The sequence below is a fragment of the Colobus angolensis genome, unplaced genomic scaffold (assembly GCF_000951035.1).
Source record: "Colobus angolensis palliatus isolate OR3802 unplaced genomic scaffold, Cang.pa_1.0 Scaffold153, whole genome shotgun sequence".
Classification (NCBI taxonomy): domain Eukaryota; kingdom Metazoa; phylum Chordata; class Mammalia; order Primates; family Cercopithecidae; genus Colobus; species Colobus angolensis.
The window spans coordinates 2,948,645-2,967,161 of record NW_012114633.1 but is presented as its reverse complement, the minus strand read 5'-3'; the positions used below and the strand labels follow the sequence as shown (position 1 = coordinate 2,967,161).

The 18,517-nt window shown below is 39.7% G+C and overlaps 1 protein-coding gene across 2 annotated transcripts in view; it reads left to right on the top strand.

The window, feature by feature from the left end:
- MFSD6 (major facilitator superfamily domain containing 6) overlaps positions 1 to 18,517 on the top strand; it is a 79,264-nt gene that overhangs the window by 42,684 nt on the left and 18,063 nt on the right. For both annotated transcript variants that reach the window (XM_011936439.1, XM_011936440.1), the window contains exon 3: positions 10,508 to 10,605. In XM_011936439.1, coding sequence (XP_011791829.1) covers positions 10,508 to 10,605 — 98 coding nt within the window. The remainder of the gene's footprint in view (positions 1 to 10,507; positions 10,606 to 18,517) is intronic.

Sequence of the window (18,517 nt, the reverse complement as noted above, 5' to 3'; positions counted from 1 at the left end):
CATGTCTGGCCACAGTCAGGAACAGCAGAATTAGTATCTGCTTTTGATTTGGTCGTGACATTCCTTCAACCTGAGTTTTGATGAACTTGTTCAGCTCCCTCAAATTTAACTTAGGGTCAAGTAAAATTCTTGAGGCCTTTTAAAAATTAACTGCTATGCACAATGTCAGTGATTCTTAGGAAATTATAGTGTTTGTGTCATATGTATACCTAAGCCATATCCTAGGAAATTTTTAAACAAAATTGTGGGTAGGGGTGTGTGTGTATGTTCAGTCATTGAACTAAATAGAAAATATAACAACAAAACAGCATATTGTGTCTTCCAAGTCATTGGGTTCCATTAATCAAGGTTCTATTTTGCTTTAAACATCTCTACTTTTCTACCTGGGGGATACACACAACTTAAGAAACAAAAGAGATAAACTAAAATAACAATGGAGAGATGTAAACGTGGTCACAACCCAGTGACCAGCACAGTGATCCTGCTGACGGTGACCACACTTACACTCTTAGCTTATCAGTCATTTTAGAGAGGAAGAATCTGAACACAATAAAATGATTTCCAGCTAGTAGAGACTCAGACCCAAACTACTTTTACCTTTTCTTTTTCTAGCAGAAACAATAGAAGGAAGTATTAGTAGCTGCAGAAAACATAAACAGCTAAATATTATTTCTAATTCACTCTCTGACATACAGTGTGATTCTTATGCTCTGTTCTACAAGGTTGGGTCAGTGGCCAGCCATACCTGCTGGCTAATAAAAGCTTGGTGGCTCCCAGGATCTCCTTGGTGATCCCTTCAGCTATGCTGTGGGACTACCACTGACTCTGAGCTTTGTGGCTTGTATCCTAGCTCTTACTCTTCTGGTGAGATAGGCTTGTGGTGAGCAGAATCCCGTTATCTGCTCAGCACATGTGCTGAAGTTCCATTGCACAGTGCTTCAGGATGCTCCAAATAAACAAACTGTAATCAGCTACTCATGGAGCTATTTATTGCTCGTCCACATAAATGAAAATATGTATTTTCAACCATAGCCTATTAATGTTAGTCAAAAATGTTGCAGAATATAGACATCTATTTTTAAATATATTTATAGGCCTCTTTTTAAAGTCCATTCATTCTTTCACATACCCATCACTTATTCCTATACCATAATCAGATATCTTAAACGTACACACACTCACGTATGCACACATGTATATGTGCATAGTGTATATCCCTAGCGCTTAGCACAGAGTATGTTCAATAAGTATTTGTTAATTGATATTCTATTTGAAGTATTCATATTTTCTCTCCAGTTTGAGACTATTTACCAAGTGCCTGGTATGTGTCAAACACTGGGAATAAAACTGAGCCAGCATAATATGAAAGTCCTCACCCTGCATGGAGAATGCGGTCAGGTTGTAGGTGCACTGTTACAACCAAGATAAGTGTTGTGAGGAGAGGCACGTGATGCTGCAATCATGTATTAAAGGGGATGGACCAGGCATGAGATGGAGCTGGGTGAGAGCTGAAGAATGTCAAGACACAGAGACAGGTGGGGATGGTGGCCCAGTGAGTCCATTTGTCATCCCTGTGAGTGGGAGGACTGAGAGCCAGGCAGTGTTGTGCCAGACAAGGTGACAAGGAAAGATATTTTATAATAGAATCTTCTTTATGTCAGCAATTTTGATGCAGACGTTCCTACTGTGTTACATAGACTTTCTGATGATCCATGCAGCTCTTGAAGCAAACAAACACTCTTGTTAAGCCCGACACAGAACACCATTTTCTTTGTCCAGAAAGAAAATGATTATGGCAACACTATTTCATGTGCCTTTTTTAACTGTTTAGACAACTATATGGTTTACTCACACCCAATCTCCCAAGAGTTTCAAAAGAAAGGAATAGTTTAAATATGAACTTAGCTAGAATGTTGTATGGTTTTGAAGCCAAAGTAGAAACCTAGACAGTGATCCCTTCAGGTTGAGAACCGGGGGTCAAACATCACACATCATTTAATGTGTCTGTTTATACTGCATGAAACACAGTGACTTGATGTCTGTTCATTCTTTGAGAAAGTAGACATGCACTTGGAAAAACATTCAGTATTTAGTAAAATCTCTCCCCCATCCCTTGGGCAGTCCCCCAATTCCTCTCCTTAGAGACCATCCGTTATATGAGGTTCTAGTGCTGTATCCTTTTAGAGATACTCTGCTCATGTGTAAGTATGTAGCTGTATGTGTCACTTCCTTTTTCTGACATAAATATTACAATACTATACTTACTATTCTGCAGTGTCTTTTACCTTGCTTTAAGTGACAAACAGTTCTGGAGGCTGGGAAGTGCAAGATCAAAGTGTTGGCAGGTTCAGTGACTGGTAAAGGCCTTGTTCTCTGCCTCCCAGATAGCGCCTTGAAAGCTGTGTTCTCTCATGGCAGAAGGGCAAAAGGGGGAAACAGCTCCCTTACACCTCTTTTACCCACTCATGAGGGCTCCACTCTCATGACTCAATCACCTCCTTCATACTATCATCACATTGGTGAATAAGTTTCAACCTATGAATTTTGGAGGGGATACAGACATTTAAACTGTAGCATCTACAATCTGTGATTTCTACCAGTTTTAATTTTTGTTTTTTAAGTGTGGAACATGGACCTTAAGATACTTTCAAAACAATCTGAGAGCAGAAGTCTTTTAATTTAAAAATTTAAAGGTTGCTTTTCCCATGCCTAATTTGACAGTAGTTTTTTCCCCCACCGTTTAATTCTTTATTATTATGTGATTATTAAAAAGTACATAACTCACTATACAAACTCAAAATCTACAGAAATATACTCCTTAGGCAATGAAGGGCCCTGTCACCACAGATTTCCAAGTTATCGTTGTTCAGGATTTGCTGTCTGTCTCCTTCTTGGTTTGTTTTTGTATTAATATAATGTGAATATGGATATTCATTGATTCCATATTGAATACACATGCAGACATTTTATGGAGAAATGGGAACAGAATAACCATTGTTTTAAGAGATTTACCTCATGGTTCTCAACAGGGGCCATTTAAAAATGTGCGTAGAAGCTATTTTAGTGTTTCAGACACTGGCATTTAGCATCCAAGGGTCAGGGATTTTAAACATCCCACAGTGAATGGTAGATCCCACACAATAAAGAATTGTACCATCCAAAATGATAGTAGCTTGTTGAGAAATACTGTTTTCATAAGAATAATGCTTCCTTTTGCCCTCATATTTTATCAGTTTATATAAGATTATATTAAATGATGTTACAGATTCATGGAGTACCTGAGCAAGGCAGCCTCTTTTTGAGTACAAAGAGGAAGAAGACATAGCCGTTGCCTCCCAGGGACTCAGTCTTCAGTGTGCAACAGACTGTGATGAGTCTTCTAATGGAAACAAAGAGTGTAGCGGAGGAACGGGGGGGATAGGAGGACTAATTATACCTGGAGACATCTTGGGAGGCTTCTTGGAAGGGATGATCCCTTTCAACAGTGGGACTCTCAAAATCAGAGGTACCAGTGCCCGGAGTCGTATCTTGGAAAAAGGGTGAGAGATGCTGTCAGCCCTGCTACTTCTAGGTAGGCGCTTGGTCTGAACATGAGCTGTGGCAGCTCCTGCCTATTGCTCAGGTCACTGATTCTGTGGCCATGTCTCCTCTCCTCTCCTCTCTGGCCACTCTTGCCACCATTCTAGCATTAGAGGAGTGTACCATGATGTAACTCAGGCCACCTTCTTGGGATGGGAATCCCAAGGAATACCAGCTATGATTCCTTCAAACCAGCCAGTCCTGGAGTGGGACACAGGATGCAGGAGATGCCATGGAGAGAACAAAAAATGGGGAGAGAGGATGACAAGAGATTCCAGACAGTTACAGCAAAGCCCCATTCTGCTAGTCAGGGACAGAGAAATCCTGGCAGGATATCCATAGTAACATTATGTCATGGAAGATAGCTGGGAGGAGGGGGATAGTTATGAGAAAAGACATTTTCTAGACTAAGATGTAATTCTTTCAAGGCCTAAACCTTATATTTTAATTATTTTCTAAAGAGTTTGGATATATATTTTCTTACTCTCTTAAACTGACAATAGAGATCATCATCTTACTTAGGTCAACAGTGTGAATCAGTGATTATGTAGAAATAAGCTTCACTCCTGGGGAGGAGGGCACACCAAGTGCTTGTGCTGAGCACAGGAGTCTCCACTCTTAATCAGCAGCTGATGTCTGCCCACTCTGCCTACTCTAGGAAGACATCTATAACAATTCTGAAAAAAAAAAATTTTTTTTAGGGACAAATTTATATAGGCCATAAAAGGATAATCTGGGACCAGGTGAATGGCTTATGCCTGTAATCCCAGCAACTTTGGGTGGCTGAGATAGGAGAATTGCTTGAGCCCAGGAGTTCATGACCAGCCTGGGCAACATAATGAGACTTTATGTCTACTAAAAATCAAGTTAGCTTGGCGTGATGGTGCACACTTGTAGTCCCAGCTACTTAGGGGGCTGAGGTGGGATCACTTAGGCTCTGGTGGTCAAGGCTGCATTGAGCTGTGATGATGCTACTGTGCTCCAGCCTGGGCAACAGAGCAAGACCCTGTCTCAAATAAATAAATAAATAAAAATTAAAAATCTGAGAATGATGGAGCCCAACCTAAAGGTGCACCATATACTGTCTACCATACAGAAAACTTAATCCAGTTCATATATGAGGCAGTTCATATATATAGACTGTGCTCCAGGGATCTGGTGTCAACAACCAGCTCTTTTCATTAGGAAATCTAGTAAAAACTCCAGCCAGGTATAGCTGAGGAAATTGCCCAAGTGGTCTGTGACCTCTTTGAAACATTGCTTTTTGAATCTTGGTTTGTTGCTGGTCTGTCTTTATCTCCCACCCTGGCCTCGAGCAACCTTGTAGGCATTGGTGTGCGTGCATCTTTGTGTGAGGGCTTGCAACACAAATTGTAGACAGTTGTAAGTCTAACTGCAAATATCCAACTTCCAAGTGATAAAAAACAATCTTCATCCGGGGGCTTTCATTTGTATCCAGTGTATTATTATAATTATTTTGGGAAGTTTTGTTTCTCTGCCAGAGGTTTTGCAAAATGCTTGTTGCCATCAGTCATTAGATGAGTATAGGTTCTCTGGTGGTGCTGCTCTTTTGCCTCTCAGATCTGGGCATTGTAGGATAACTCCACTTAGGTCTTTCTTTGCTGCTCACGCCCTGTGTTGTTTCTAGAATAATACCCAGACTGTATCTGGACTGGAAAACTTCCCTTCTTTCTTCAAAAATCCTTAGACTACAATCCTTCTTGTGTCTTTCAATCACCCTGTCTGGCCACAAATGCTTGATATTCTATGGTGAACCCTTGTTCGCTTTGTTTCCTCTGCCTGTGATGCTCTTTCTGCCCTCATTGGCCAACCACTTCTAACTCAGGTGGCCTCAACCCCCAGGGTCAGCTAAGGGTCTCTCCTGTGTGGTCCCATTGCACTCTTTGGATATCTCTTAGTGTATTATATTTAACTTATTTGTTTATGTGTTTGTCTCCCCCACTAGGCTGCAAGTCCCTTGAAGACAAGGTAGATTTCCTCTTCATTTTTATTCCCCTCACAGTATATGGTACATAATGGCATCTTAATAAATGTTTATTGAGCAACATTTATGTTCATTGTAGTTTTTAGTGGCTCTTGGTGGGAGTAGGGGAGGGTGAATTTAGCCATATTATAGTTGGTTAAATTTAGAAAAGTAGGGTCTCACAACTAACTACACTGTTAGGAATTACAGAATGACTCATCATTCATTGTATCTATATCTTAACATTCCTGAAAAAACTACCAGTTTTATTATAACCACAAATCAGCTTAAACTGCTAATACTGTGAATTGTGCTTATATAAGAAATTAGAATCTGTATGAATTTTTTTCTCCTACTCTTGTATTTTGCTCGAATACAGGATAAAAATGACTAGCAGGTGATTTGGGTTTTCCACAGTGTAGTGTTTTCTGCTGCATCATTTGCTTCTTATCAATTGTGTTCCTCTTTATAGATAATTTCACTTTACCAACCACCTGTTCTAAAATTGCCTTTGTTTCTTGTCTACTTTTATTACTACTGACTTCCTATTCTGAAATAGGGCAGTCATGTTGTTTTTGAGTTTTATCATTATAGGTGTTCAGTAGGTATCTGTATCTCGTCGAGAGACTTTTTTTTTTTTTTTTTTTCAGTGTCTTGTATTTCCAGACATCAGTGCCCAGGAAAATTCTAGGACCCTGAACACATGCTCATGTTCAGCATAAAAAGGAATTTGATTGTCTAGAAAATGATCCAGTAAAATACACTTTAAATTCCTTTATATTAGCAAATCCCTAACTTTATGAGAGTGAATGTGTTCATTTGTTTGGGTTACCGTAACAAAGTACCACAGTCTGAGTGGCTTAAAAAACAGAAGTTTATGGCCAGACGTGGTGGCTCATGCCTGTAGTCCCAGTACTTTGGGAGGCCGAGGCAGGTGGATCACTTTAGGTCTGGAGTTCAAGACCAGCCTGGCCAACATACTGAAAGCCTATCTCTACTAAAAATACAAAAATTGGCCAGATGTGGTAGCATGCACCTGTAATCCCAGCTGCTTGGGAGGCTGAGGCAAGAGAATCACTTGAATCCGGGAGGTGGAGGTTGTAGTGAGCCAAGATCATGCCATTGCAAAGCAAAACAAAACAAAACAAAACAAATGGAAGTTTATTTCTTCACAGTTCTGGAGGCAAAAAGTCCAAGACTGTCAGCAGGGTTGGTTACTTCCGAGGGCCTCTCTCTTTGGCTTAGGAGTTTTTACTTCTTCCCTTGTGCCTGTTTGTGTCCTAATCTCTTCTTGTAAAAACAACAGTTATATTGGATTAGGACCTATCCATATGACATCATTACCTCTTCTAAGGCCCTGTTTCCAAATACAGTCACATTTTGAGATACTGAGGGTTAGAACTTAGGACTTCAACACATGAACTGGGGGAACACGTGGTTCAGTCATAACAGTGCGTACTATGGCAGTTTAAATACCCCATTCTGATACCGAAGTACTTTTCAGTAACTATTCAGTAAATATATGTGTACTTCTTTGCCTTTTCATAGATCCAAATGCTGTCTTTCTTTCTGCTCACAGTTGTACCGTTGCTGATTTCTTGAAGCCACTGGCTTCCCCAAAATGGTTGATGAGTAAGGAATGTGAATGTGGGCGACAGAGCTAGACTCCGTCTCCAAAAAAAAAAAGGAATGTGAATGCTCCTGTCTTTTGGAATACTAGGATAAAAGTTTTGTCAGAAACCAAAGAGTATTTATACTTGGATACTTTAAGATGATGATGATGATGATGATGAATCAATTTTTGAGTGCTTATATTGGGCAAATCATTGTGTCATCATTTTCACAACAAACCTACAGAATACATGATTTTATCCCCACTTGATCCACTTGATATATGAGGAAACTGAGGCTCAGAGAGGTGAAGTAACCTTGACCTGGATACTTCTTATTTTGTGTTTTATTTTTTAGGGTACCTGTTTGCTCCTAAAGGACTATCAATTGTGAAAGTAGAAATGTGGGAAAGAAGTGAAGGCTATAGGAAATTCATAGCTACTCAGCTTGTTGGTGGCAATCTGAGACCTAAGGGTCTCAGAAGTTGTGAAGCAGTCACTCTAGTAACTGAATTCCATCTGGGGAGAGGTTTGAAGGCAAAGCACAATCTATCTCCTAAACTGGATCAATTGACACTGGGTTATTTTAAGCCGGGAGTTTTGGACTATGGCCTGGATTGAATTATGGTTGTCATGGCAACCCTGATTCAGAGGTGGGCTCAAAAGATAGCTTCAGGATAGGCAATTTGTGAACACTAGGAAAGTGGATTACCAAAATTGTTTTATGATGGGATTATATGACAGTGTTACTGGGGACAGCTTGGAATGAGTTAGACCACTGGTTCTCCACCCTGGTTCAGTAAGAGAACAACCTGGGGAACTTTCAAAATGCCTGGGTTTCAACTGTGGAGATCTTTATTGAGATAGGTGTGGGCCTTGGCATCGGTAGTTGTAAACAGTTACTAGAGTAAATCTGATGTCTAGGCAAGGTTAAGAATTAAAGAGCTGGCTCATGCCTGTAATTCCAGCATTTTGGGAGGCCGAGTGGGCGGACCACCTGAGGTCAGGAGTTTGAGACCAACCTGGCCAACATAGCGAAACCCCATCTCTACTAAAAATACAAAAATTAGCCGGGCATGGTGCCACATGCCTGTAATCCCAGCTATCAGGAGGCTGAAGCGGGAGAACTGCTTGAATCTGGGAGGCAGAGATTGCAGTGAGCCAAGATCATGCTACTGCACCCTAGCCTCGGCAACAGAGCGAGACTCTGTCTCAAAAAAGGAAAAAGAATTAAGGAGTGAGGACAAGTCAATGGCAAGCTGTGGCCCACTGACCAAATCTGGCCTGCTGCCTGTTTTTATGTGGCCCGTGAACTAAGAATAACAGTTTCTACATTTTTAAATGGTTGAAAAAATCACAAGAAGAATAAGATTTTGTGACACATGAAAATTATTTTATGAAATCTGCATTTCAGTGTTCATAATTCAGCTCTCGTTGGAACATGGCCATGCTCATTCATTTACATATTGCCTGTGGCTGCTTTCATGCTACAGCAGCAGAGCTGAGGAGTTGTAACAGAGACCATGTAGCTTGTGAAGCCTAAACTGTTTTAATGTGTGGTCCTTTATAGAAAAATGTTTGCTGACCCCTGAGTTAGGCTAAAGAGAGGCCATCCACAGGGCTGGCTTAGAATTTGTAAAAGGAGGCACAGGTTTGTGTAACTTGTGTGTTCATGTAGTATATTTTGCATTTTAATTTCCTGTGGCTTTTTTTCCCCCTAGCAGAGGGAAATTGATGAATCTATAGCAAGTTTGTTCAATAAAATTTTCATTAAAGCAGATTGAAACATACTTTTCTCCTCAAAACACGCAAGCACAAAGAACATATTGTCCATAGAACAAGATGACCCAGACTTTTTGTAATACTTCATTGAGAATCTGCTAAATCTCTCTAATATCTATTGCCTATTTCATCCTCACCCTTCAACCTTTTCTTTTTTGTATTTTTTTTCATCTTTCTTTTCCATACGTGAGATTAGTGATAGCTGGGTGTCTGAGAGCATTTCCCTTTGTTGATTCAGTGTTGGGAAAAAGGGAACAGTGTTCATAGGAATGATTTTTTTTTTTTTTTTTTTGAGACAGGGTCTTGCTCTGTTTCCCAGGCTGGAGTGCAGTGGTGGGATTATGGCTCAGAGCAGCCTAGACCTCCCAGGCTCAAGCGATCCTACCTAAGCCTCCCAAGTAGCTGGGACTATAGGTGTGCGCCACGAAGTCTGGCTAATTTTTTTTTTCTTGGTAGAGATGGGGTCTCACTATGTTGCCCAGGCTGGCCTTAAACTCTTGGACTCAAGTGATCCTCCTGCCTCAACCTCCCTGGGTGCTCAGATTACAGGCATGAGCCAACACACTCAGTCAGGGATGATTTTAACATAAAAAGCAAGATTAGGAAAATACCACTGATTGTCATGTTGGCTTACTTCTTTTACCTTTTACTTTTCATCAAATTGGATTCAGAAAACAGAGCATTAAGATTAGGAAAATTAACAGAAAATAGAAAACAAGGGAGAAAGATAAATCCCTACCATTAGGGTGTGTTTTTGTGCAGAGAAGTAGCCACTCTTTCCTTCCAAACCAGCCCATCCAGTTCAGAATGAGAGATTGAAACCTTGTGCTTGGGTACAGCACTTTCGGCCTTTGCTTATTTTATTTCTACTTATACTTTTGGTAGTGGTAATGGTGGGGGTGGAAGAATGCAAGAGGTTGGTGTATATTTATTAGTTTTATAAACATACGATACCATGGATTTTTTAAAAGATGAATATGTATCCATTGAACTGATAGGAGAAACTATTTGATTTCCAAATAGTTGATAGTAGTGAATGAATGATCGTTTTCAATGACCTTGAGAGTCTCCCTGTGAAACTGCTTGGTGTCTTGGGTACTGTGAGCAAGGCCACATTCATGTTTACATATTCTCATTTTTATCCTTCCTTCCCCCATTATAGTGAAGTGGCTACAATCCCAGGCATATTTCTTCTACAGCCACCTGGAAGGAAGCCAGTAATGTCATTACAGATGGCAGTGTGCCCGGACTATCTTAAAAAAGCATCATCTCTGCTACGAATTAAGTTTCAGGAAGGGTGATGTTCGCTTTTATATTAACAAACATTTTGAAAAGGCTGAGGGCAAATATGTTAGAAGCAATCTTCTTCCTAAATTCATGCTTAAATGTAATTGTCCTTCAGTTTTCCCACTCCTGAGTTTGGAGTCTGCTGGATGATGGGTGGTTTGGGGAAGGAAAAGGTAGGTAATATTTGCTCGTTTTGTATTCATATTAGATTTTATATTAGGGCCTCAGTTTATTTTCCTTTGCTTTTTTTTTTTTTTCTTTTTAGGGTTCTGTACATTGGTCTGGCCTGCAATACGGCTCGCTATATTTATATTTCCTACCTGGAGAATGCCTGGACTGTTCTCCCCATGGAAGTTCTTCAAGGTAAGTTAATAGCTGGGATTGAAATTATTTCTCTACCTTCCCTGAGCTGTGGCTAAAAGCCTAGTGGCCTTCAGCATCTGATTCTATAAAGGAAGGGCAGGCCTACCGTTTTGTGTGATTTTGAAGTGGTTGTTAAGGAAGAGATGACATCAGGAGGGATGGTTTCTCGGTTACCTGAGTGCTGCTCTATGTTGAGCCAAACAAAGCTGGACTTGACCCACACCCTTGTGATTAAACAACAGAAGAGGAACTCTAGAATAAACTCCTGTGCACAGCTGTTAGACATGGACATCCAAGGGTGGTTTTAAAATATAAAAATATTTATCTTTTAAAGTTGTTGGTGTTTTTAGTTTTGTAGGTTAACTATACTTACTGAAAAAAGATTGTTGTCATAATTATTTTATCTCTTCAGTTATTTTTATCACATCTGGTGACTTATAACTAAAGCTTTATAGCCACACTGTTGTTTTCCCATGAACTTTAAAACATCTCTGCTCAAATGCCCTGCCCTGAATGCTTCTCTTTGCTTCAGTATACTGTTTCCCATCAAGACACAACTGAAAAATTTCTGGAAGGCTCTCGTCATGTAGCTGAAGAGTGCCAAAGAAATGGATTACTATTCAAAACTCATTGCCATGTTAGCTCATATAGTAATGACTACATCCTGAAAAGTCCTGATTGGCATCATGATTAAAATAAAGATTCAGGACAAGATCGCTGGAGTTGAGTGACAGGCCAGGCTACTAAATCATTAATTGCACTAAACAGTCAGTGATTATATACAATTTCATTAGCTTTATAGATTGCCATTATCATTTTCCCTTACCCTAAGGAGACAAATATGGTACAATCAATGTAATTAATTTCTTATCATGATGAAAGATTGAGAATTTCAGTCTTTTAAGGTGAAAGATTAATAATTATACATCTGAACAGAATGTACAAAATGCCAGCTCATTCATCAAATTCCATCATAGCAATGAAAAAAGAACTTATCCTAATTGAAAGGAGATATAATTTATATTCACATTATAATTATAAAACTCAAGTATATATATATATACTTGAAGATGCTTTTCTCAGATTTGATGCAATGGTGTAGCTAGTGAAAGGAGATTTTGTTTACAAATATATAGAAAATGGAAACTTGGTCTTATAATAAGAAATTATTGTTTCTAATAATTAGAACTCTGGATGGGTCTTGAGGGGAGGCACACATCTCAGCTTTGTGTCATTTAAGAATAACAATGCATTAAACAGGAACTGCAGGTAAGAATGATTCAATAACAAGGTAATATATGCGACACAGTTCTTAGGATTTCCCACCTCTGGTTCCTGTTCTATCCTGACCTGGCTTAATCGCTTTGTTTATTGGTATGCTACAGTGTGCAGACTCTATAAATAAAGACTTGTATACCTACAGAAAAGAAACGACTATATATTGTAATAATACATACATATACCTTTTTTATCCTTTTAGTTTAAAATGACTTAGGTGGAAAAGGGCAGTTTCCGTAAGTGACTCAGGAACAGAGAACATCCATGAAATGGTTAAAGAACAACAGAATAATTTTATAAGAGGAGAAAACAAATGCTGTGTGAATTTAAAAATGCATTTTTCCTGTTAATCTATTAAAGATAAATTAAATGGTGACTAAGAGCCAGGCAGTATGCTGGGTGCTGAGAATGTAATAAAATGTATACATATATTAACTCAGGCCCCGAGGTCTCACCATCTGTTCTGGAAGCCAGATGCGTAAACACATAACTATACAGCATGTTAGATGGAATCATAGAAAAATGTGCTAGGTAACAGATAAGGAGCTTACCCTAAGGACAATAATTAACTTTGTGAAGCAGGGAGTGGGAGGATGAAGAATCACATAAGCCAGACTCTGAAGGGCAAATAGGAATCCACCAGGTGGCCTAAAGGGAGTAGGCATTCCAGCATGGGGGAAGAGCTGTGTGCGAAGACACAGAAGAGGACAGAATGGCCTCTTCAGGGAGCATAAGTGGTGTGCCAGGGCTAGGGCTTGAAGCATTTATCATCTCAAGCTGCCAACGCAGGACATGTTTTTATAACACTTGTATGCACCTCAGGGGTATTATCCCAGGATTTAGGGAGCTGGTCATGCTCTGAGTCTAAACAGGAATTCTGCTTCCTAGGGCAGGCTATGATACATACTTCTGTGTTTCATTTTATTCTCCCCTATGCCAGTAGAAACCTAGTTACTGATCTGAAGCCAGCGAAGAGGATCTGTAAATACAGGCTCCTAGTCCAGCAGAGGCCTCTGTGACCAGTTTCCACAGAGCTCTTTGTTTCTAATGCTGGAGGAGATGGTTTCATTCCCTGGCAGAAGTGAGTGCTGAGTATTTTGACTGTACAACAAAATCAAAAATCACTTGCCTTTGTTTGACCCATACCCACCCCATGGAAAACAGTGGATTATTCATGTGGAATAAATCCTGCATCACAGGAATACATTTCTGACTGAAGAGGTTTGTTTTGCTAGTTTGGATTCGTCTGCCTTTACAAGGCTTGTCCAAATGGCTTTCAAGTCCCTGTGCTTAAAGGAGATTCTATTTAGGATGCAGTAAGGCAGGACATGATTACAACAAAACACTGAATGATTTCATTATAGGACAAGCCCACTGTCACAATCTATAGCCCTTAATTCCTTGACTGGAAATGTTACCTGTTAATTGCCAAAGACCTAGTCTGGGGAAAGGGAAGGCTGCGGAATGGGATGTTGTCTGTCATCATTGGGCATCTTGACTCTGAAAAGTCAGCACTTCTGTTTTTTGGTTCCCAGCCAGAACCATACAAGAGGGTCTTCCTTAAAAAAAAATAGTAGTAATAATAATAATAATAATAAGCAAAGTCTGTCTCTTTATCCTACCACCCTTGCTTTATTCTCAAAACACCATGAGAATTAGTACTATCTAGTGGGTAGCTGAACGGGAGGAGACAGAAGATGTGCCTCATTCTATAGCCCCCGCTACCCAGCCCTTCCTCTTTGGGGTTGCATGTAACTGCTGGTGGAGGATTCCTTGTTATCTTCAGTCTTGGAGTTTCTTGATTGTCCTCTCAGGCCATGTTGGTAATAATTAGCAGATGGGTTTGTGAAGAAACAAATTTCCTCTTCCCCAGGCCTATAGGAAGGAGGCTATTCAGGCCTTTATTTGGGGATCAAGGTAAGGACAGCATCCAGCAGGATGCTGTTTGGAATTGTGAGGTTATTTCTTTCCCATGATCTTTCTCATGTTCAGTAAATATTCTCTTGCAGCCATATCTTTTTAGCAATTCAGCTACCGTTTGCAGCAAACATGTTATTCAGTAGGCAACTGGTAATACCATATAAAGAAGCAGAAACCATATTTCCTCCCTATAAGAAATCTGCAGTGTATTTAAAAAAGAGACAGTGAGTCTAAGTGCTTAAAAGCATTGCTGGATGGTGGTGGTGGTGAATAGTTTATATTTATTTCTCAAGACCTCATTTTAAAAACCCATAGGAATTTTCTCCTTTTATTTTGTACAAAGAACAATTAAACATTCATGATTTTGATCAAGAATATAAATATTTGATTAAAATAAAGCCCAAACTTGTTATTCTCCTTCCTGTATGGGTATTGGTTGCAAATCCTTGCAAAACTCAGAGATGAGTGTTAGTGTTAGTTCTGAGCAAGAATCAGAATTACCCTTGCTATTAAAATGTATTTGAGGAGAGTAAAGCTCTCCTAGGGGCTGCTGTAACTGAAGAGGTCCTTTTGAGTTACTTGAATTAATGACTCCAGCACTGAGGAGTGAAAACGAGGTCTGGGTCAGCTCTCTCTCTGTAGGTTGCTCTATCAGTGGGAGCCGGGTTAAGATTTTGATGAAAGATGGTTTTTTAATGTCATCAGGGGGACTTGAGCTGACATTTATAAAGTGTTATTCTGTTTGTCTTATTTAGCATGCTTATCCAGCCAAATAAGAACCATGCTTTCAGCATGGGCTGAAACCCTGTCTCTACAAAAGATTTAAAAATCAGCTGGGCATGGTGGTGTGCACCTGTGGTTCCGGCTACTGGGGAGGCTCAGGTGGAAGGATTGCCTGAGCCCTAAAGGTTGAAGCTGCAGTGACCTGTGATTGCAGCACTGCATTCCACCCTGGGCAACACAGTGAGATCCTGTCTCAAAACAACAATAAACATTTTCCTCCTTTTATGCTCTGGAAGAGCATGGGGAAGAAATACCAGTTTTATTTTCTAACTTAGTTTAAACCCTTGAACATAAAGACCATGCTTATACTTTTTCAGTTCTCCAAAGAGATGTACGTATAGGAAGACACACTATTAATGCTTGTTGTTTAATTCATTTTTCAGCCCCCTGTGTCATGTACTACAGTTAGTAGTTTATAATTTTTAAATCTTTTGAATGATATAAGAAATTCTATCTCAAAAACTTATAAATATCTGAAGAAAATTTGAAAATTAAATTTAAAGCTGAACCTTCAGTAAGATAGCTCTGCCTAGGATGACATCTTGCCATCCATAACACATCTGTAAAAACATCCATGTATTTTAATTAGTACTTATACCCTCATCTCACTCTATAGGTTAGCTGAGGCAGATTACCAAAATATGCAATAATCCGGAAACCATAAAGTGCTAAGGCTTGAATTAGACTATCTGGGTTTGAATTCTAGCTCCCCTACCTATAGGCTGTGTGTCTTTGGGCAAAATGCTTAATCTCTCTGAGCCACAGACTCTTGAGTTATAGGAGAGGTTGACATGAGTATTAAATACACTAATCCATGCAAAGTATTGAGCACAATACCTGACCCACAGTTAGCTTCTGATAAATGTTAGAAAGCATGCAATAACAAAAAAGTAAAATAAATTATAAATATAGATCAGGATCAGAGAAAATATCATTTAGAAGATTCTATTCTAAGGAGTTAAACTGCAATTATGTATTAAATCCTAGCCATGAATTAAGCTGAAGCCTAATGACCAAAGAGTAAAGGAAACATGACTAGTCAGTGCACACTGTTAGTAAAGTTATCTTTGGGGAAGGTAAGTGAAATTTTTATTGGCTGATAGAAAAGCAGTTCTCATGTGTGGCTTCAGGTGGGAAAATACTGGGCGTGTAGTATAATGTCGCCAAGTCTTAACATTAAACTCCCTTGGTTTTGGGTGGTAGTCTCTTAAAACCTGCTTAAAGGTATGCCAAAGGCATAATGCCAGCACGTAAAATTCACAAGGGCCCCCAGAACATTGTTGCACCAGTTACAGACTTTTTTTTTTTTAAGTAACTCATGTATTTTTTAAAGTTTGCAAGCTAGAGCTTATAGAAGAAATCTATCTTATTTCCTCTGTCCACTTTCACTCATATATGGGATTAGGAAGTTTTCTCCAACCTTACCCAGGGTACCTTTTATCCATAAATGCTTTCTTTGTCATATCCCAGCATGCAGACCACTGCCTACCCTGTTTCAGTTCGATGTCCTTTTGTTCAGCTGCTGTTACATGTCAGCCCTCTGCTGGGTGCTGGATATGTCCATTCTCAAGGAGCTTAGTCTGCTTCCCCTTTAGGTAAATCCTGCCCCCTTTCACCTGCCAGACTATAATCTCCTTGGTGGCTAGGGACATTATTTTGCATATTGTCAAATATTCAAAGCCTAGCAGGGTATCTGGCACATAATATAGATGCTCAGTAAATACTGTTGAATGCATAAAGGGGATTCTTACAGTCCTGTACATCGATAGGTGTGGGAATGTTGGCTTTTAACACAAATTGTTGCATGTCTTATATAAAGTCTCTTTTGTGCAGCACACAGAAGATCCATGCTGCTGCTGCTGCTGCTAAGTCCATTGCTCTTTGTAGGATCCTCTGCCATTTGTGGAAGGTCCATTGCTGATAGTAGTCCTAACTCTGACAGAGAGACTGGCTTGCTATTCACCATCTCTGTTTCCTTTTCTTTGTGGACATGCAGCTAGACTCTATTTCCCAGCCTCCCTTGCAGTTAGGTATGACCATGTGGTTAATTCTGGCCAGCAGAATAAAAGCAGAAATGATAGGAGGAAAGGATAGCACATGGGAAATTGTATGGGTCAGGTTTAGAAGTGTGTCACTCCCTCCTCTGTCGGCTGGATATTGATACCTAGGGTAACCAGGCATTGCAGATGGCAGATTATCTGCAACCTGGATCCCTGAGTGACTATGGAGCAGAGCTGCTACTACTCCTGTCTCCTGTTCATTGAACTTTGTGTGAGCAAGAAAAGAAAAACATTTAATGTGTGAAACCACTAAGATTTCCAATATAGACTTTTTCTTTTACTGCCTGCCCAATGGAGGCCTTTCCTTAGGAAGAATAGTCTCTTACTGATTTTCACCAAGTTGATCTTTAAGCTTTTTTTTAATCCCAGAACCAATTGCAATGTATACTTTGGTCTATTCGTGGAACAGGTTTGTCACAGCTGATTCTGTGTGCCAATGCTAAAGGGATAGTTATGTTTTGTTCAGTAAGCTTAAGTCAGTGGCAGAAGCAAGAAAAAAAAAAAATCCTAGTTCCCTAGTACTGTGTCAGTTCTCACTCCTCCCAGCCACTATAATGTGATTTCCCCAAGCCAAGCAACATTTTACAAAGAGCAGCTGTCTCAAGAAGAAAGGACTTTTTTTCCTGCTCATACATGCCATTTATTTCAGTAGAGCATTCTTGTGGGCCAAGACTGAACAATTTTGAAACGCATGTTGTAGAATCAGATACCAGTGTTGAGTGTTATAAGGTAAAGAGGTATTTGGGACATTTAAAAAACAATAAATGACATGTCAGCTCTTCAGAAAGGGTGGAGAAGAGTTATTAAGAATATCATCTTTTAAACTGGTAGCTTGTGGGCCATGTTTGATATTAACAACAAAATCTCTCAAAGTATTCAGTTACATTTACTATAGAATACTTCTAATAATTGTTCTGAGAACATATAGTATAATATTTAAGCACCCAAGCTCTGAACTTAGATACCTTGGGTTCAAATCCTATTCAACAACTCTGTTGTCTGTGTGACTCTGGACAAGGCTCTGTGTCTTGGTTTCCTTTATGGAAAATGAAGAAAAAATAGTACTGTACCCATTGGAGGAATAGATTCAATAATCTGTGTAAAACAGCACAATTCCTTGTAGAGTAAGCTGATGTGATAATATTAAGGAAAACAGAGCTGGGCACAGTGGCTCACACCTGTAATCCCAGCACTTTGGGAGGCTGAGGCAGGCAGATCACAAGGTCAAGAGATCAAGACCATCCTGGCCAACATGGTGAAACCCTGTCTCTACTAAGGGTACAAAAATTAGCTGGGCGTGGCGGCACACACCTGTAGTCCCAGCTACTCAGGAGGCTGAGGCAGGAGAATCGCTTGAACACGGGAGGCAGAGGATGCAGTGAGCCGAGATCATGCCATTGCACTCCAGCCTGGGCAACAAGAGTGAAACTCCGTCTCAAAAAAAAAAAAAAAATTAATGAAAACAATGAATGTTACTCATAATTATTTTTAATGATTCTAGGTTATTCAAATGTAATGTATCCCAAAGAAAAGTCTTGGCAGTAAGTAGGTAGTGTGGATATATCTCTTGATTTTCATTGTGCCTCAAAGCCAATCCTGGGGGATCCCAGTAAAGGTAAGGAAGGACTGAGAAACTAAGTTTGTGTGGACTACTTGGTCTCTGAGAGTCATTCATTCTCAAACAATATATTTAAGCACCTGTTATGTGAGTTGGTATTGAATTGCCACTGAAGGCTCACTGGTTTTATGACAAGTAGCCATGGAAGGATTAACACATATTGCAAGGAGAGTCAGCTCCTGTGCCCTTGTTACTGTTGTCAGTCAAAATAGCTTTTATTTTGACTGATCTACCAACTCAGTTATCTCATACT